At 37.7% G+C, this 21182-nt stretch overlaps 1 protein-coding gene across 6 annotated transcripts in view; it reads left to right on the forward strand.

Moving 5' to 3' along the window:
* The window catches only part of DGKI (diacylglycerol kinase iota), a 208073-nt gene that overhangs the window by 128668 nt on the left and 58223 nt on the right, over window positions 1-21182 (forward strand). For all 6 annotated transcript variants that reach the window (XM_050324758.1, XM_050324757.1, XM_050324753.1 and 3 more), the window contains 3 exons: window positions 8384-8484; window positions 18708-18787; window positions 20534-20578. In XM_050324758.1, the coding sequence (XP_050180715.1) occupies window positions 8384-8484; window positions 18708-18787; window positions 20534-20578 (226 nt within the window). The remainder of the gene's footprint in view (window positions 1-8383; window positions 8485-18707; window positions 18788-20533; window positions 20579-21182) is intronic.

The following is a 21182-nucleotide window of genomic DNA, read 5'->3' on the forward strand; positions in this document are numbered from 1 at the left end:
CAACCCAGAAAGGTGGCTGCATCCTGGGCTGCATCAAAAGCAGCGTGGCCAGAAGGGCGAGGGGGTGAATTCTGCACTCTAGGGTCCCCAGCACAGGAATGACATTGACCTGTTGGAATGAGTCCAGAGGAGGGCCACCAAGATAAGTAGAGGGATGGTGCACCTCTCCTATGCAGAAAGGCTGGGAGAAACAGGATTGTTCAACCTGGAGAAGAGAAGGCTTTGGGGAGACCTAATTGCATCCTCCCAATACTTGAAAGAAGACTACAAGAAAGATGGAGGGGGAGTATTTATAAAATCATGTAGTGACGGAACAAGGTGGGTTGGTTTCAAAGTGAAAGAGAGTAGGTTTAGACTGGATATTAGGAAGAAATTCTTTACTGTGAAGGTTCTGAGGCACTGGAATAGGTTGTCCCAAGAAATTGTGGATGCCCTATACTTGAAAATGTTCAAGGCCAGGTTAGATGGAGCTCTGAGCAAACTCATCTAGTGGAAGGTGTCACTGCCCATGGCAAGGGGGCCGGAAATAGTTGATCTTTATGATCAATAGTTGATCTTTATGATCAACTTCCAACCCAAAATATTCTATGATTCTGTTTAATGGGATTATTACTGCTGGAGAATCCATTGTGCTTGGAAGGGTAAAGTGCAAGAGAACAACATCCAGCATGTAAGAGAAGAAAAGCAGGTTCTGGGGTTCCACCTGGAACTTCATCATGTGTTAAAGTGACTGTGTGGGTCTAGCCCTGACAGAGCAAAGTGCTCAAGCTTTGGGTGAAGTAAGTGTGAGGTAAAAAAGTGCAAAAGGATTTAGTACAGTTGGGTTAACCTGACTTATCTAGCATAACACTTATGTCCTGGTTTTGGCTGGGTAGAGCTAATTTTCTCCCTAGTAACTGGTACAGAGCAGCTTTTTGGATTTAGGATGAGAATAATGTTTTGACTGTTGCTTAGTAGTGTTTACCCCAAGTAAAGGACTTTTCAGTATCCCATGTTCTGCTAGTGAGGAGCTGCACAGAAAGCTGGGAGGGGGCATGGCCAGGCCTGCTGACACAAACTGGCCAAAGAGATACTCCACGTCATAGAAGGTCATTCCCAGTCTATAAATATTCATATTTAGGTTTGTGTTCAAATGAACTGATTAGCATGAATGAACAGGATGTTTCAGTGGACCCAAATCTTTATTTACATCCTCATGGGACAAATGACAATCAGGATTTAATGGGGGGAGTTACCCTGAAGGGGTCTGACTGCTGCTCAGGGATGGACTGGCTGGTGAGCAATTGTATTGTGCATCATCTTTTTCTCTTGGGTTCATTTGTCTCTCTCTCTCCACCTCATTACCTTTAAGATTATTATTATTCTAATAATAATATTTATTATTATTATACTATTTTGTGTCAGTTTTTAAATTCTTATCTCAACCACGAGGTTTACCTTTTCTTTCCAATGCTCCCAACTGAGGGATGAGCAGGTAGGGGGAGGGAGTGAGTGGCTGCATGGCATGTAATTGCTGGCTGGGATTAGACCACAACAGCCTGGCTTTGGCACTTAAGGAGGGTCTCAAAGGCTTGAGATAACAACAGATCTGAACAGAGCACACTGAAACAAAGTTGTTATGAGTGTTTATTGTACTAGTTTAATAGTTGTTGCTCATTACTAAGAACAGGTTGGGTGTGGGTATCAAATGCACTGCCCTTCAGCTCAGCATCCCACAACCTGATAGTTTGTTTAGCTCAGGTTCCCAAATGAAGTGGTGGAGCTTATAATTTTAGGAGTATTTTTTTAGGTAAAGAGCTTAGCAAGAGCTTTACCCTAAATAGTAGTGAACTTTTGTGAAGCACTGAAATTTGTCCATAGAAGAGACTGGATGATTCTATTCTGTTTTGGCAGTTCTTATGTTTTAAGTAGATAAATGCTGTCAGAAACACAATTTTAATGTATTATTACCAAGCTCTGCCAATACAATCTCAAAAGTAAGGTAATTTTCTTCCTCTCTTCTGGCTTCAGCTTTCTGTTTTCCAATTGCTCTAAACACTGGAACATTTAACTAATTTTACATGTTTATTTCTTCTCTAGGAGACAGTTCATTCATCTGTCACTGCAAAGATGCCACAAAAGAGTGTGATTTTTTTTTTGTTGTTTTTGTTTTTTACTGAAGTATTTTCTTGTATGGGAGGGAAAATAGAAGACTTCCATTTCTGCTTACTGAATTATGTTAAAACCTATATGTATGTAGGCTGGTGTGGGCTGCATTCTTGAAGATCTATCAAAAATTTGTCACTGAATTCTGTAGAGTTGTTGGACTGTTTATTCTTATTATTTCATTTCTCTTTGGAGACACAAAGCATAAGAAATGGTTCACTGGGTTCATAAATAATTGATACAGAGATTGGGGCATTCATAATTCACAAGTCTGTCTTCCCAGTTAAATCAAGCTGGTGGCATGGCAGAAGTGCAGAAGTGTAGCCAGGTTGTTGTGCTGGAGTGCCAGGCTTGGGCAGGACCCAAGCTTGCTCTGCCTGTATTGTTCCCTGGGTGACTGGGACAGAAACATGTTTCTTAGGAAAACCAACTGTGCTCCAAATGAGTTGTCTGGCATCCTCTCACTTGTTGCTGGATGATTAATAGGGGTGAGAGGAGGAAGTCACAGCTTCGTCAAAAGCTGCCTGTGTTTTCTTGGAGAATGGAAGTAGATCAGGTTCTGCTGGTAATCTCAGAATAGGTACATGTGGCTTTGCTTCTGTGGGTTTGAACTGCAAATGCTGGAATGAAAGGGATTTAAAAAAAAAAGTCCCTTCTCATTTTTTCATGCAGAGTTCTGGGGTTTTTGTTTGGTTGTTGTTGTTGTTGTTGTGTTTTTTTTTCTTGTTTTGGTTTTTTTTTTTTTTTTTCTCCAGTTGTAGGGTGTGGTGGTGGTGATGTTGGTGATGGTAACATATCTAAAAACCCCCAAATGCTATAGTTCAGGCATAGAAGAGAAAGTAGGCATACCTGTTCTTTGATAAGCAGGTTCCAGCAGGTGGGTAGGTGGTGTTAAAAGTTACTTTACCTTACAAACAGTTTATCTAACATGATTTTGAATTTTTGAAATGTATCTCTAGAAAACCAATGGCTCTGATTGCAGTGTGCAGCCCAGTGTACCATGGAATGGATGTTTTCTCACAGAACAGTAGACTTGAAACCCACTAAAATTAATTAACTGTGTATAGTAATTAATGTTTATAAGTTTTAAGATGTTCTGGAAAGCATGCCCTTTTCCTTCCAATGGGAATGATTCAATATCTAGGTAATCTTCTGTATTTTTGTGGAAAAGTCAAATGCAATTTTTCTGATAGAAAGTAGTGCAATTTCCTTGTACAATACTGTCATTTTGTAGCTAAAAAAAGGAAAGAAAATACTTTTCCATTACAGAAATTACATAACTTTTAGGATGCAAGTGCAACAATTTTGAGAGGACCTCCTGACAACTCAGTATAATCTTTCAGAAATTGTTCCAACTAATTAACATGTATAGCTTTTCTACAAGCCTCATTTGGATGGTTATTTAATAATGCCATGAATGTGCACTTCTGGTTCATATCAATCATGAGTTCATCAGATAAAATTCAACATGGCAAACTCACCTATCTATCTCCTGATTTGAGAAGATTCATATTTAGCTTTGTGTTTAAATGAAACTTTTATAACTAGTCCACCTGAGTGAACAGAATGTTCCAGTTGACCCCAATCTTTATTTCCATCCTCATGGGACTAATGACATTTAGGATTTAATTCTGTGGATTGATGTGCTTGTGGAAGGTGGTTCTTAATTAGACTTCAATCATCTGCTCTTCAAATTACTTTTCATTGACTATATAATACACCATTTTGAAAAATAATAGGTGTAAATAGTTAAAATATTTTAGGTTGAATTGCAGTGAAATGATCTCCCCACATTTGTTTATAAATGGCTGCTCTATCTGGAAAGCTTTTCTTCCTCTCCTTACAGCTGAGCAAGTTGTTTTAACAACACTATTCAGAAACATCCATTTTTATTAATACTGTACTAATATTTGCTTTTGGTGACATTTATCACCCTGTTATTTGCTTTTGCATGGATATGCTTATGTACTTAATCTTTATGGTTTCTGAATATACCAAATATGTCTGAACAAGACAAATTGATCAATTCATATAATAATATGGATTATTTTGCAGTATCTGCGAAGGTTACAGAAGTGTTGGTAGTAGAAGTGCTTTGCTCAGCTGCATTAAATAGAGCTTTGTATGGAGCTCATGAATTCTGTAAATGAATTAGTTAAGTAGTTTGGATGATGAGGACAATATCCCCTGGTGTCATTTGCCAGTCTGATAGCACAAGAAATGAATATTCACATAGTAAATTTTAGAGACAAAATTATAATGAATAGGTAATAAAATTTATTGAGACATAATATAATGTCAGCCAAAACCTGTATTCCAACAGAGCAAATAGTATTTGCAAATAACTCATGAACAAAACCATCAAACTTCAGTTACTGGATAAATGTCTCTTTTGTGTATCTGTGTCAATACATGTATTTTTAGGGATGTGTATATATGCATATACATATATTTGTATTATGAATATGTTACTTGTGATTGAACATAACTAAGAGTATAAAATCTCTACGCTGTAGAAAGACCTCTTGGCACTGTTATTTCTGATAATAGTTTATTTTCCACAGAAAGCTGCTATTTCCAAGATTACATTATTATGACTAAGATAACTAAATTTTTCAAATGGACGAAAGGCCAACATCTGTTTCTCTCCAGTTGTATGTTTTATCATACAACTTGTTTTGTTGTATGTATGTTTTATCATACAACTTGCTTATGTAGTAGTTTCATCCTGTCTTTATAAAAATGGGGTGAACAGGAGGGAGAAATGGGAGAATACCAAACTCTGACACTTGCTAGTTGATTACTGTCCTACACTGGACCTGGTCCTATTTCTCCTCAGGAAATGCATTACATTTAAGATGGTGTGCTTATTGTTTCTGCAGAAGCTAATTCTGAGTTATGCAATGCACTGCTGCACTGCTTTACCCAAAATTATACTTTTTACAGAAGCATGGACAGTGTTCTCTTAGATATTTTCTAGTTATAAGGTAACTCTGTGTGTTCCTGGAACAACAAAAATATTTTAGGTTTTAGCTCTTCATTTTAGACAATTTTGTTCTTCAAGTTCCAAGCAAAGAAAAAAGACTTGCTCACTTCAGGTGAAAGGATTAATTTGACTCAGAAGGTGATGCTGCACATGCAATAGGTTGCTGTTGTCTTCAAGCTAGGAAATAACATTTTTTTGTCTTCTTTACATGGCATTAGGTAGTGAGTCAGCATATCTAGAGAAGTCAGCGTTGTCTTTCTCTCCCCTTGGTGTCTAAACACTGTCCTGTTCTCACAGGTAGATTGAAGGGACACAGATGGCAATTAACCAAGGTTTGGCAGATGTTGGCATGAGGCTTAACATCCCTCCCATTTTCACAGGTCTTCTTAAGCACTGACTGGGGGAAAACATGATCCCTCCTTCACCTTTTTATAATGGCTCCAAATGTAGACTTGGAGAAGTCATTGTTTTGCTGTCTTTCTTTCCTCTTCTGCTTTCCCAAGTTATCCAGATTACCCATTGTGATGATGAGGCCAGTTTGAAATTAGGCCAGTTGTGATAGGACATAAGTCTATGACTAATTAACTGATAATGTTTGCAAAGAAAGTTCACATTTGAACCAGTGCTTAGAAACTGAAAAGCAAAAAGCTCTACCATAACTGGTTTTACACAGTTTTCCTAGTATTTTTCCACAGCTTTCAGAGTAGTTTGGCTGCTTAGACCATGAAAGTTTCTCTAAGAAACCTGGTCTACTGAACTGGAAGAGCATTTTTGGTCATAGGCTTGGCAATCTGGTGAAGAGGGCTTTAAATAAAGTTGCTGGGGAGGGGAACCTCAATGTGTACCAGTCCTACATTACAAGTTTGATGTCTGTGCCAGCAATGGAAGCCCAGAGAGGGTTCACAGGTCAACAGGAGAGCACCTGATGAACAGTGTAAAGGAACTCCAGCCACTCCAACAATTATGTTGGATTCATTGAGGACCAACTTAAATGCCTCTATGCAAATGTACACAGCATGGGAAGGTTTGGATGGCAAAGGGTCCCTATGATGGGGTAAATCCTGCGCAGGAGTATCAGCTTTTGGTCAAGCAGTTATTCTGAGCTGGGGAATTGGAAAGCATAGAGATCAAACTTGGGTTGCTCAAAAACACTACAGGTTTGGTTCTGGTTTCAGGAGAAGAAGCAGTTTGAGAGATTTTTGGTGTTATGCTTATACTGAGCTTAATTCAGTGCACAGCAAGGATGTCTCTCTCTTTGTAACATGGTTAAGTGTTACAACAGAAATAAGCAACTGAATTCTCCTGTTTGCCCATCCTTTTTCCTCCCAGCTGAGTTCAAAGCTTTTTCCTGTATTGTACCAGTGCATAAAAGACTTCACTTTTCAGAGCTGTCAGTCTGTCATTTTCATGAACCCTATTACATGTGGTGAATTATTTCTTTTCTCCTGGCATAAAAAGATTATGCAGTTAAATTTCTATGATTTCTGAATTAAACAAGTTACTGTATTTTCTTGGCTAAAATTAACTATGCTATCATTTTCATATTTGAACCTTGTATTTTATAGAATTTGAAGGGAATTATAGTTCCTTAGACTATGTTCACTTCTCAGCTAGCAATGTGACATATAAACTTGTTTTAAAAAGAAAAGGAAAAAAATGTGTCAGTCAAAGTGTAATTATGTTCTTCTTCCATCGATGTGCCTCCCTCCTCAATTTGCAGACACTCATGTCTTGGTTGCTGAGACAGCTGTAGAGGCTGCAGGTGGAGAGTGATGTTCTGTAGAATGACATGATGGCACCTGAGTTAGAAAGCTGCCTCCTAAAGCTGTGCTGGAAGTTCCCAACCAAAATGTCTGTCATTAAACTGCAAAATTTTGAATATGGGCAGTTTGCTGATATCTTGGGGCACTTTGACACAATAGTCCCCGTCAACCAGTAGAGGGAAAACATCAGGTAACCTGTATAGTTCTGAGTCTGTCAATTTTGCTGCCATTCTTAAGCATTTGTCATTTCTTCTAGGCTATTCTTCCTGTTTATTAGGTTAATTTTCCTCGCTAATACAGAAACTCTTGTTCAGAATGGGATTTTCTTCAGTGCAGCTACTCCTAGCATGTTGTCTTACACTCCATTTTGGAGGCAACCTAAATTCATTATCCTTTATCACTTTTTAGGCAGAGTACTTGTGACAATTGAACTTTTCAACTGGGACTTGATCTTCAGTCTTTGTTTTTGTCTGTCAAACTCTGACAGAATCATTTTTACCAACAGAAAAAATGCAACAGTTAACCCTCAAATAATTGCTAATTGTAATCCCAGTGGCTCTACCAAGAGTTGGCTACAAACCATGTGTTTTGTGAAGTCTTCAGTGTTTCCTAGTCAAGAAGAAAATTACTCTTTAGTTTAAAAATGGAAAAAAAGGGGACATTTGTGAGATGTGGCTTGTCATGCACTAGCAGTGCAAATGCTGTACATCAAGTATTTTAAAACTGAGACAAAGAAAGGAGCAAATGTTTGTATTTATGACAGTGCACAGTATTTTGACTTTCAAAAAGCAGTGTGTATTAGTCAATATTACCTAGTAACAGGCAGAATTCTGTTATAACTAGATTGTATTAGAGAATACAGACAGTCTTTGGTGGAAGGACAGAATGAGTAATCTACTTTTAACTGACCTGGGAGTCAGTTCCTACAGGACAGAGATTTGCTGTGTGCGTTGTAATACACAGATTGCCTCTCTTCCTTTAAAAATGGAAAATGCAAATGTAGCTGTTAATTTGTATAACATTCAGCAAAACTTAAAAAATCAATTTACAGGTTATGATATGGTAGAAACCAGCATGGAATCAAAAAGAAAGCTTTTCAGGGCAAAGTATTTTTCCATGTCTTGAACTTCAGGTTGGCAGATCTACTGGCTGTGGTAGGGCCCTAGGGATGTGTGCAAAGACAAACTGGAGATGGAAGGGGCAGTTATAAAGAGATGAGAGAACTCGGAAAATGCTTTACAACTCCACATCACACAACTAGCAAATAGGCTTCTCGATCTTGCTTATTATTGAGGGTTTAATGTCTGCTATTGTACAGTGGAAAGTCAAAATTTAAAATGCAGGAATGGGCCTGTGAAGAATTGGCCCAGTTTTGAAGAGGCTTGCTTTCTTTCTTCTTTCAGAGAAAATTAAAATCACTCCATATCCTGTTTTCATTTGCTCTTCCCAGGAACACTTTGTCTAAGAAGCTTTCTTTTTTTTCTTGCAGTCCTCATTCCATCCCAGATCGCCTGCGGATCAGAGTGAACAGGATTAATTTACAAGAATACGAGGGGCTACATTACGACAAGGAGAAACTCCGTGAAGCTTGTAAGTTGGGCAAAGCCAGATTGTAGCTGCTTTTGGTAGAACATTCTGTATAAATCATACATTGACCAAAAAGAAACCCCACCCCAAAATTAATAACAAAAAACTCCAAACACGGAGTCAAGTATACATTTTTGGATGAGTCATGTAGAGTGTATGTTCATCTATCTCTGTATAGATACATATGTATTCTCTCTATATAAATAGTCTCTATAAAGGTCATGTATGGAGATTCCAGCTACTTGCTTACTTTCCTATGCCTTTGCAAGTTGTTTTTATTTACTGTAAAATAAGTGTTTTCCACACATATTAGTTTTTATTTATGTTTTCTGTTGATTCTGCTGGGTTTCTAGTGGATGAAAATATTCCAAATATTATGATTAGCATCAAATTTCAAACTGAGTTGAGGGACCATGATGCAATTTATCTCAGGGAACAAATCTTCCCCAGTGAATGGTTTCTCCAGACCCTTACTCTTTAACAGCCTTCACTTTTCCATATAAGAGAATAATCACTGTTTTGTTTCCTCATGTAATGGTTTAATTGCCATATTCAGAGGTAAGTCAAAAGCAGACAACAGTTGCTTTGGCAACATTGATGATGACAGTCTGCACTTAAAAATGAAGTTCCTTTCCTTGGTGACAGACAGAGTCATTAATCAGTGAGGGACAGGGCTTCTTCTGATAACCATTTAATAGTCTTTTTCATGCATCTAGCTCATTATTCATATTAAATTACAAGCATGAGTGTTTGTTGTGCAACAAAGCTTCAGTTCCCTCTGTAATACAGAGCACTCTGGTAATTACAGGATGACAATCCTTTTAATTGGTTTGCTTATCTTATTGTTGGAAGATAGTTAAACTGTTTCCATTTCACTCTTCTAGTCCCACCCCTCTTTATTCTCACAGTTCACTATCTTTCCTTACAACAAAAGAATTGAAATGGCTTAAATTTTAATATAGGTCCTGACAACCTTTACTGAAGTTTCTGTTAGTGGATTTTGGTCATAGTCAAAGCAATCAAAGCCTTCATCACTGGACTGAAAAGAATTTTAACAGGATGAGGATTGTGTTTCACCAGACAGAAAATTGCTTCAAGCTTAAATTGAGAGTTTGACCTTGGGTAGTCTTCAGGCCACATTGAGCACACATTTTTCCAACACCTTTGGAAACAATCTGGTTCATTTGACAGTCCTTCCTCCTGTGGTTTCCCATTTGAGGGGAACTATCCTCACCTATCCTTACTATGGATGTAAGTTATTTGTGTCTGTAGTTAGTGTATATTAGGTCCTTAAGAGCCATTACATGTTCTGACACAAAATATACAACTTAATACACTTTTCTGCTGCAGTGGTAAATATGTATTTATGTTATTTGTCACCTGACAAAATTTGTAATTATATTATTATAAAAAAATGTCAGTGACTGATCTAGCACCTCTAAAATTTATTTTTAGATTTTATACACATTTAGTCACTTATCGGGTGTGTGCTTAAGAAGTTATCATTAAAAAAAGCAGTTGTCTCTCTGTCAAGAGTTAAAGTGATTGCTTTTGGACATTTGTAGGTCATTTACCATAAACCCCTTTTGTCTCTCTTTCAAGTTACTGCATGGCCAGCATGATGATATAACATAGCTGGACTGGAGTATTCTCCCCAGACATTTTTCATAAAGTTGTTTTCCTACCAGTCCTCTTTTAGCTGTCTTATTAATGCTTGTGCACTACTGTTTTTATGTTAGGATATGAGAAAGCAAATAATATCCCCATTATCCTAAAAGAAATGGGTAAACATGCCTACCTTATATCCTTTGCAGTTACTAATGATGTCCTGTGTAAGGACATGTGACTTGCAGCATACACTGGTGGTCATCAGCCTACTTCTCTGAACATACAATTTAAGTTTCTCCTGTGAGAATTGTCTAGCCTTTAGTTTTCAGGAGGCTGAACTTGACTTAAGGACTTCTGGGTGATGCTAATTATGACTGAAGAAAATCATCTATGGGAAAAGAAGTGCTCTCTAAACAGTCAGAAAGAAAAAGGTTTTAAATATTCTAGCCAGTTCCTGGGATTCCATGAAGTAAAAAATGGAAAATCCTGGTGGTTCACTGACTACAGACTTAACATCTGAGTTTTCCTGTGACTTACTGCAAGCTGCTTGCATCTTTTCTGGAAGATGCACGGTTACACTAGAGGATTACATGAGTTTTTATGATGAAGCTGGAAAATCATGTAGATCTTCTATTTAATGAGATTAGATAGCCATTTTAATTGTATTTCTGAAGTAGAAAACTGGATAAATTTTAAATGGTTTTCTGGTGACAGGTCTATGGATTGGTGCTGCCTCACTCTATCATATGCTAAATACTTATATGAAATAAACTGCTATGTCCTCCTCATCAAATCATTTCATTGAGCATTGCCACTAAAAGTTACTTGGTTAAAGGGGAGAAGTGCTGAGAGAGGATAGGTGACTCTCCTTTCTTTACCAAAGAAAGGGATGAGTGAGTGGGTGTGTGGAGGAATTGTTTGTACTAGCAAAATTCAAGAACACTGATATTGGAAAAGTTGTTACTTGGAAGTTGTATTGGGGGTTGTTTCTACAAGGCCTGTTACTGAAGAGGCACTGACCTCCTTCCATCAGCTCTTGTGTGTACGTCTGTCCCACTAGATGCTTACAAGAGACTCAGTTAGATACTCGTTCAGGCTTTGGCAGAATACCTACAACTGAATTCTAGAATACTCTACTTAGTATCCATTCTCTGTCCACAAGGGTTAAAAACACTTTTACCTCCCTAAATAATTTGAGAACCAAATCAGAATCTTTTAGCATTCTGAATAGGAAAAGGAAACCAGTTAATAACAAGTTATGCCTGAAGGAAAAATAGCAAAGAAGCTATTATGGTTTTTGTCTGTTACATGTCTCCATAATAGGGTTTTAAAAGCTTTGACTTCAGTGTACTAATCTGGATCATTTTAACTCACAATAAATATATTTAATTCCCCTTGTTTTCTTGGAATACTGATTTGAATCTATCAACTATTTCACCTAAAATTACACTTCCCAACATATAACAGTTTGTCATACAAACTGTTCCTTGAAGATTAATCTTCACTCTGCTGGAGGTAGACACTTCATTTTGAAAGCCTCCCAAGCAATTAAAGAATGTCATTTTGTCCTTTGAAGGACATGACTGTCCTTAGCTCATTCTCCTTCTCTTGTTTTGTACTTTTCTTGTCAGTGCAGCTGGCATTTAACCAAGATGCTGTTTCTGAACTGTGGCTTTCTTCTCTCCCCTTGCTTCTTCTTTTCTCCTCCGTTCTTTTTCTTGTCAACATCTTACTATTGTCTGTGGGATGATTGATGATGGTACAGAGGATGCTTATTGATCCTTCAGCGAGGAGGGATGAATGCTTCCATGCACCATTTTAAGAAAGGGATATATGTTGGCATTTTAGTTATGTTGTAATGTTCCTCACTGCAAATGAAGTTGTCTTCTCTAACCCTTTCCTATATATGTCCACAGCACTTGTCACTCTAATCACAACCTCTACCTAATGTAGAGCTGTACATTACATGACCATAACCAACATTACCATATTCAAAAAGTGAGATGGGCTGATGTTTCTAGGTGGACAGATTTTAATTCTGTCTCTCTTGCCTGCACATTTTCTGTGCACTCTCTCTAGTTTCTTGTTATAGCAGAAAAGTGTGATCCAAAACTGCCAGTGAGGGTGAATAATTGAGTTATTTTTAAAACAGCTAAAACTTTCTATTTGAAACCCTATTTTCTCCATTCAAATAGTACTAAGAAATTCCTGACAGTGGAGGTATACAAAGAAACTAATTATTTAAAACAAAAGTTATTTAATAGCAAACAAATGATAAACTAGCTAGTGACCAAGAGGTCTTCAACACTTCTTAGTCCTTCCCACCAACACCATTTTAGATTGTTGCCGTGAAAATGCAGCAGTGAAATAACGCGCCATCAGCTGTAACTGAAGAGTTGTAGGGTGTTTTAGTAGAATATGTCAGTCTCTACTGCCCTCAACTTGTTGTGTATGCCCTAGCTGTGGAGAACCATCTTAGTTTCCTCAGTACTACTAAGATTAAGGAGGAATCATACCCAGTTTGGGTGATCTCAGCATCAGAAATAGCTCTGTAGCAGCTCTGGGTTTCCACATACTTCCTTATACACAGAGGCAGCTGTTCCTTATCTCCTCTTGAATAAAATAGCACACTGGATTCAAATGGAATTAAAAAAAAATTAGTTTAATTTGTATAACAGTTGGACTATCTATAATCTTAACAGTCCTTTTCTCTGCAGTCTCTCTGTTTTGTGTGCGTGTGAGATGCTGAAATATGATGTGATGTTAACTTCAAATTTTTGTCTCTTTGGTTATACTTAACTAGATGTCTCTAATGCATATGTCTCTACCTTTAATTTCTGTGGGTTATCTAAGGGTTTTGGGGTCATGATGCTAGGAGTTCTTATCAGATACATGGGCATACATGGAACGACAGCTTTTGAGTCATTTGGGATGTGTACATGTGTAGTGATACTGTAGCTTCCTCATACCAGGAATGCACTTAGAATTCCTGAGCTATCAAAGTTATTCTGACTCTTTAAAGCTCAGGGATATGACAGGTCAAGGTAATTTGGAGACTATTCTGTGTGATTTTGAGCAACTAGCTAAGTAAGAAAAGGTCAACACTTAGGACTTGGTATTTATATCCTGAATATATAATATAAAGGGCAGCAGGGAGCAGCAGACTTCCTGATGAGCTATGAAGGAAATGTGCTCATATTGAGAAGCACCTTTAGGCTGGATGGATTTAGGTGAGATGGATTGTGCAGCTGCAAACCTCTTCTCTCCTGTAAAGGAAGCACCAATGGCCATTTATTTGCCAGGAGTTCTTAGGTGGCTTATCCGTAGAAGCTTTTTAAAGGTTTACCTTCGCTCTGCTTAGAAGTCACTGCCTTGCTCTAACAGCTTTGTTTTGTCAATGTGTTGTGTAGACATCAGATAAATAATGGGGTTTTTGTCACAGTGATTTAGTAAGATCTGAAACTGAGAGGGATTGGATGGATTGCTTAAAGCCACCCAGCAAGATGAAACCAAGAGGATTAGAAGTCAGTAGTCACTTAAATAATAATTTAATTAATTTTAATTAAAAATTAAAAACTCTGTTATTACCTGGAATTGGGGGAAGGAGTAAACCCAAACCATTGAAATCTTGTATCATTGAGTTATAGAATCATAGAATGAATGAGGCAGGAAGGGATCTTTAAAGATCCTCTAGTTCCAACCCCGTCATGGGCAGGGGCACCTTCCACTAGACCAGGCTTCTCAAAGCCCCTGACCTTGAACTCTCCCAGGGTTCCTCTTCTCTAGGCCATCGCTTTCCATCCACCACTTCTCTGGGCAAACCATTCCAATGTGTTGCCACTCTCATTGTAAAGAATTTATTCCTAATATCTAATCTGAATCTACCTTGCCTTGACACCTCACAGGGCATGTGTTCAGTACAGTCCTCTGCCTTCCTTTAGACTAGAAGAGATGGGCAGTATTCCAAATAGATGTAATTCCAAATAGATATAATTTTGTATTTAGCCTAGAGGAGAGGGGAGAAGCAAGACTATTAACTTCCATTTCAGACTTTTCAGGAAACCACACTGTAGTTTGTCTTTCTGGTATAGACTTTTCTGTGAGGTTTTTCCATCCATATTTCACTTTCCTGTTTCCTTATTGCTTTTCTGATTTGATTTCCTCTTACCTTTTCAGTTCTGGTTGTCCCCTTTGGGTATCTCATCCCACACACATCCTTCCTGCCTGTCTTAGGCTGTTTCTGTAGACCTCACAGTTCAGGTTCCTGTTCTTTTTTTTAATCCTAGATCCTTTATTCATTGTTCGTCCACATCTGTGCTGTCAGCTCTTAGTCACAATATCCATTCCCTCTGCCAGTTTCAATTCCCAGCTCTTTACAATTTTCCTTCTATAGCCTGTTCCTTTTCATGTGTTGTTTGGGACAGGTTCTCTCTTTCTTTTTCTTGGACAGCTTCTTCCTTTGTTTAGCAGGGTACTGGAGAAGTCACTGAGAGCCTGGAGGGGATGACTGCCCTCTCAAACCTGGTCTGGTTTTATCTGATAACCTTCACCATCTTTTACCTCCTGACGTGAGGACTTTAGAGGTGGACCACTACCACTAAAAAAAAACTAGCAACCAACAAACATAGGGAGAATTAGGTTTTTTCTCAGTATAATAAGCAAAAGGGATCTGAAGAGACACATGGTTTTGATTTGTGTGGTGGAGGACAAACCACAGTTTGTACAAATTCTGTTTTATTAAAACCATACTGGGAAAGCCAAAACTTGTAATATGAATGTCTGAATATTTTAGAATTTTCTACCAAGAATTTATTTTGTCCTTCACATTCCTAATATAAGTGAAAACCCCTCAGGAAAATGGCATTCTTATAACATCTTCAGTAGAGAGGATCCTTTATTTGCTATATTAAACATTTACAATCCAATGTCTAACCTCCCCAGTCCCCCGAGGTATGTCAGACTCAGAATGAGTTTTCCTGGCATTCACATTTACCTTAATGCTCTGTCTCAAGGCTCTTTTGTTTGGGATTTGAGTGGGTTAATATGGTGTTAAGATCACAAGTTGAATCCTTTCATAATAATAAATGGGGAAGCTAATTGAATTTTATTTTTTCTTCATGGTGCCATATGCAGTATATTCAGGCTTCTGTCATTTATGTCCCCAATACTATTAAGGAGTTCACTAGCTATAGGTATTCAGCATAATAGGCAGTTAATAGGTGGAAGATTTGTTTGTTGTTTATAAATTCCATAGCTAATTTCATGAGGACTCAGGAAATCATTATTAATCTTGCAAATAATTAGAGCATCATGTTAGCCCTGCTGCTGCATCTACCCAACCCTCCTCCTGCTGATACTTAGTTTTGGTTAGTGTTGCTAGGAACAAAATGCTTTCTGCAGTGTTGGTTCAGAATATGAAGCAACTGTCTACCCATCTCATTTTCTGGGGTTCTTGCAGTGCTACTCATCACTGCAGTGTTACAGTCTGTATCCACACCTTCCTGGACAAAGTCCTTTTTCATCATTCAGGGACCACAAAAGAACTGGGAGCTGGATGCAAGTGGCCAGAAGAGCAGGCACCTCAGGAGAAAAATACCTGGCACTGGAATGCTGTGGCTTGGCTCCTTATTTGAGACTATCCCTTATTTTCAGCGTATTCCCATGTGTGGAGTTATCCATATATTCACAGGAGTGGACAGTGTGTGGGTGTATGGGAAGTTGCTCTGTAGTGCCTGTGCTCTTAATGTTATTGTTTGTCCTCCCACCTCTCACCTGGCATATCCAGCAATCACTGTGTCCCACAGTACTGTCCACATCCTCATCCACACAGTGCTATTCAGCAAACAGAGGAGCTCCTCCGTTCCTGGATGAAAGTGCCCACAATGTTATTGAATGCTGTGCATGTTGACTTTGTCTTTAACTGATTTATCATAAATTAACTCCTTTTGTCACTCTTGCACAGTATTGCCCTATTTTTAGAATAAGAAACAACCCCATAGTTTCAATCCCGTTATCAGTCATTAAGTATTTGCTTTTGTTTTCAAACAGCAACTATTGTGAAGAACTTTGAAAGTCTTGGCTGTGTGGTGCATTTTATTTGCTTCCTGTGGTTCATGAAAAATGAGGGCTGGGAACATATTCCTTGCTGAAAGCCAAGGTCTTGCAAAAAACCCAACACACCAATAAAAAATCCCACAAAAAATCTGAGAACAAACCCCAAAAACTTTGAAAAGCAGCCTTTTAGCACATACTGTAGCGTTACTAGTGATGACTTTAAAGGTTTTTCAAAGGGCATGAACCATATGGAATGGAACCCCTTAAGACCCACCTCATGCACCTTATCCCTTAAGCCATTGACCCCAAAAGCCATAGATCAAGCAAATTCATGATTTCCAAACACATAAGGCAACACATTTCTTTTCAAGGGCAAAGTCACACAGCCCAGAGTTTCAGAATTCCATGGCCACTAGCAACTGGTATGACATCACTTAATTGAAGTTGTGAATCACTACTTTTTTCTTCAGTCATTAGATGAGATCCATAAATATCACCACTAAGATACCTATTGAATATTAGTTTTTGTTTTTTAGATATTTTGGTGGATTTCTTCAGAATTCTAAATGTGTTTCTAAGCTCCTTCTCTTTCAGGCTGTCAGGAATGGTGATAGTTAAGGATTTCAATTGTGTTCCTCTGCATTGTTTTGGCAGGTTAAAGCTTTAGTCCCCATTAAGTGTATAGGAGAGAGACAAAATCTGTGGTGACAGTTTATGAGCCAGTGGTGTAGTTCCCTAGTGCTCTGTAGCTGTCGGAGGTGTAGCTGTGTCTGCTGCAATTCACTTTTTAGTGCTATAAATGAATTTAACAAACACTTCTTTCAGCAAGGGCTGCAAAGGGATCTGCTGAATTGAAGCTAGATGGCCATTAAGAACTCTCTGCAAAGAGCTTAAGGGTCTCCTGTCAGAGCAGGTTAAGCAATACTAAACACTAAGCAAAGAGAATCAGTCTGTAACCCAGAGCATTGGAGCGCGTGAAGCAAACCTCATGATTGACCCTCCTTCCACTCGCTTGTCTCTCAGTCTCTGTTCTGTAATGAAAGAATCTGGGAGGTCACAATGAGCGCTGTTCCCACCTGGCCTTTCTGAAAATGTACAGGGGAATTGTCATTGCTATTGGATGTCAGCGTTTCAGGTGGCGTGTGAGTTCTTTTGTTCCTCCCACTGATCCCTTCTTTATGTCCTTGTTTCTCTCTTTTGTTCCTCCCACTGATCCCTTCTTTATGTCCTTGTTTCTCCTTCAGCATTTTTTTTTCCCTGCTTCCATTTTTCCTGGGTCCATAGCTGTTCTGCTGTTCAATTTGCTTTCCAAGCACAATGCTGGCAGCATTGTGGAGCCCTGTGCTGGTCTCTGAGGTCTGCTGTGAACTTGACTGCTGCAGGTGCTTCCCAGGTCTTCTCCCTGAAAGCACTGAGCTGCTCTTTGTACTTCTAGCCTTGGTGAACGTGAAAAAGAGGGGCTATGTTCCCCAATATCTTTTAGCACTGTCTTCTTCTCTTACCAGAATGAGGAACTTCTCAGTATTTGAGTATTTCTCCCTCTTAATCAACTTCTTTTCAACAGCAGGAAAGGCTGCAGCATAGTTCTGTTTTCTATTTATCTCAGAAATCTTGGCAATATTATGTTGCTGCTCATTATCCAGTTATCAAAATTGTTTATGAGTTGATATTCTGCTCTCCTTCTGGAATAATTCATGTGAGGATTTAAATATTTTTCCTGCTGCTCCCATAAATTTTTGGGGCATTATTTGATTAAAGACCCTCCAGGGAGGAAAAAAGAACTTCATTCAGTGATTCAGTTTTACGGAATCAGGTACTCAAGAGTTTTCACTTGTTTTCTTCTTATTTAATGAGGTCTTAGTAGGTAGCTCTCTAGGTACCCATCTTGTGGAATCATATATACTTTTTTCTATTTATTGTTTTTGTGGATTTGTTTTGGACTCTTTTTGGCTGTAAGAACAGAATGACTGTGGAAACCTAAATGTCCTGTTATTAAAAATGTTGCCCTCACCTGAAGGGAATTATTTGCTTTCTTTTTTTTTTTCCCTGACTAAAGATGGAGATGTGTCAGTTTTGTGTGTAAATGGAAAAATGTCTGTTTTGATTTGAAAACAGCCCTACATCAAAATAACATGGTGTTGGACAGTTTTCTGTGAAATCAGGCTGTGACTTTCATTACTTTGAATCTGTAGACTTTGTTCTGAAAATAAAACATCACTCTTATTTCAAGGTATGAGGGCACCCTCCTAACTCTTGTTCTGAGATATGTTCCTTTCTTTGCAGTTAATGTTTGATGTTGACATCAGAAAATGAAGTACATAATTAACTGAATATGTTTCAGTTTCTTTCATGAAACCATGAAAGGTGTTTTAAAACTGAATATTTGATAATTATAAGTGGGTGAACATAATGATGACTAATAATCTTTTAAATAATTGTTAAGATTTAGATAATAGAAAGCTTTTATGCGGACATTAAAAAAACTAAAGTCAAAGCCCATGGCAAATCTGTTCAAGTTTAAGAGACTTAGTTAAAGAGGTTTGTCTTTGTTTTTGATTTTTCAGCCATTCCTCTAGGAATTATAGTTGTACGAGGAGACTGCGACTTGGAGACTTGTCGTATGTACATTGACCGCCTACAGGAGGTGAGGCCTTTGTGAATTCAGATATCATTTGCTAATCTATTTTATGTTTCTTTTGGTTCTGAGTGCAGAGGACTAGTACTTGCAACAACCATGTATTAAGACTGCTGCAATTTGCCTGCCACTGAAATAAAAATTCTAGAATTGAGGTGATAATAAAAGTACCGAAAATATTTCTTAATCAAAAACTTAAAAATCACACTGATTCCTTTTAAATGTTAACATAATTGATGTGGATGGGTGTGTTTACTTCTCTTTGATTAGGAATAGAATACTAAAACTTTCCACACACGTTACTGAAATTACCTAAACTATGCATTAGAAAGTGTGTTTTGTAAGGATAAGCATTGTGGTATTTGAGTGGGTCCAATTATGCAACTGTCATTCTCTAATACTGTCATGGAGCAATCTGGGAAACTGCTAAACACTACAACTATCAAATAGATATTTCCAAATCTCAGAAATGTATGTTCATGCAGCTAATAACAGTACTGCTCTTATTACCTTGAACACCTTGACTCGTGAGAGTTCGTTCTACAATACAGTCTGGGAAATGGAGACTTTAAATGTCTCATTACCCAAATAATTTTAAGTGTATATAGTTTTAGTGATAAAACTAATGGATTTCCATTAACATACTGTCTCTGTTTTTAATCCCTTAAAAATCACTATCTTAGTCATATCTTTCAATAACATTTACAAGTGTGAGGACATCACAGAGATTTATTAATAGTCGGTCTAATTTACTTAGGAACTATGAATCCCACTCCTTGCATTGAACTCCTTGGGAGCCATTGACTTCCCGTAGGTTTTAGAACCCTGTACTTGCAGTCAGAATATAAGCCTTAGTATCTCACTTCAGGGTTTCACTTCTTTGCATTTCTGAACGTCCAGACCCAAGGTATGACTTTTGTTATCAGGTAAAAATCACACTGTGTGCTGCGTAAAGTGCATACCTTAAGGTAAGGTCTAAGATGTATATTTGCAGTATGGTGTATGGAAAATTACAATCAGTCTGGAAGTTCTGGTTGAATTACTCATACTGGTTGTGGAGGAGCTGTGTTTCTCCAATCTGGTGCAGTTTCTGTGCTTTTTTTTTTTATTATTTTTTTAATGTGCTTCATTTGGCTCAGACACATTTCATGGGAATAGAGGTGCCAAGTTTTTACTGAGTTTTGCCAACTTGCTTGCTGCTGGGGTGCAATGGTCTGTAGGCCAGGTTCTATGGTAGATTAAGTCATGAGCTATAGCTATTTGACAAAATCTCTATTAAAATAAATTAGATTCCTGAACCCTGGTAAATATCAGGATCATTCTGATATGACCTCCTCAGAGTGAGGTTGTCTTAAAACAGGGAGAACTGCCAGTGGTTTTCTTCAGTGCATTAATCACTCAAAACTCTTTGTCAAAAAAACGCTTAGATTTTAGCATATTTTCATTAACTGTTTTGCTGATATTCTAAATTTAGATAGTTCTTATGGAACAAATAGATTTGTAGCATGGTAAAGACTCATTAACATAACGTCTATATTTTTGAAACTGTTTTTTTTGACCAAATGCATACAAATCTAAACCTAAAGTGAACTTTCCATGACTATTCTGCCACGTTTGTTTCATCTGCTTAAAACTAGTGAGAAATACTTATGAAATGATTTGTGTTTGCCCAACCACTTCAGATAGTAGAACTGCAAACAGCTCTTGTTGCTTTCATCATTTTCATCACTGTTGTGTCTTTCATTCTCTTTCTAGGACCTACAGTCAGTACCTTCTACTACACAGAGAGTTCATTACCAGGTAAGATAAACTTTCCTTTTATTATCAGAACAAAAAGAGTCTTAACAATATGAACTGCACTCTTTGCATTTAAACCCATATGTTCTTGGGTTAAACACCCAAGTTTTAGCTGAATTTCTGTTTAATGTTTACCCTTAAATCTTGGAGATTCATTCTGATTTCTCTTGCACAATCCTTTACCTTGAAAGCCTTATGGAATCACCTTTAAAACCAGCACAGCATGATGATGGGAGCTATACTACAATAGTGTTATCTTGCAAGTTGAAGTGAATGAGAGACTGTTTCCTGTAGGACAAATGACAAAAGTAAAACTGTTTCTCTCTCTGAGAAACAGAACAATAACATGTTATATTGCATAGCTGTAGTAATGAAGTCTATCAGTAAGAAAAAAAATGTGTTATAGCAGGTCTAACCTCTTAATAATTTTGTATTTGTCAGTCATCTACTTTAACATAATCTTCAAGGTAATTTTTTAATCCATCTTGGGCACAAATATGTTTTCTGCATGAGACAAACAATTTTTAGGTGTAGTTCTTCAAATTAGTCTCTTTGTGCATTTTATACAACTTTATTCTGCAATTTATGCAATACAGAACTTGCCTTT

The sequence above is a fragment of the Myiozetetes cayanensis genome, unplaced genomic scaffold (assembly GCF_022539395.1).
Source record: "Myiozetetes cayanensis isolate MyiCay16 unplaced genomic scaffold, myiCay2020 scf3, whole genome shotgun sequence".
Taxonomy (NCBI): Eukaryota; Metazoa; Chordata; class Aves; order Passeriformes; family Tyrannidae; genus Myiozetetes; species Myiozetetes cayanensis.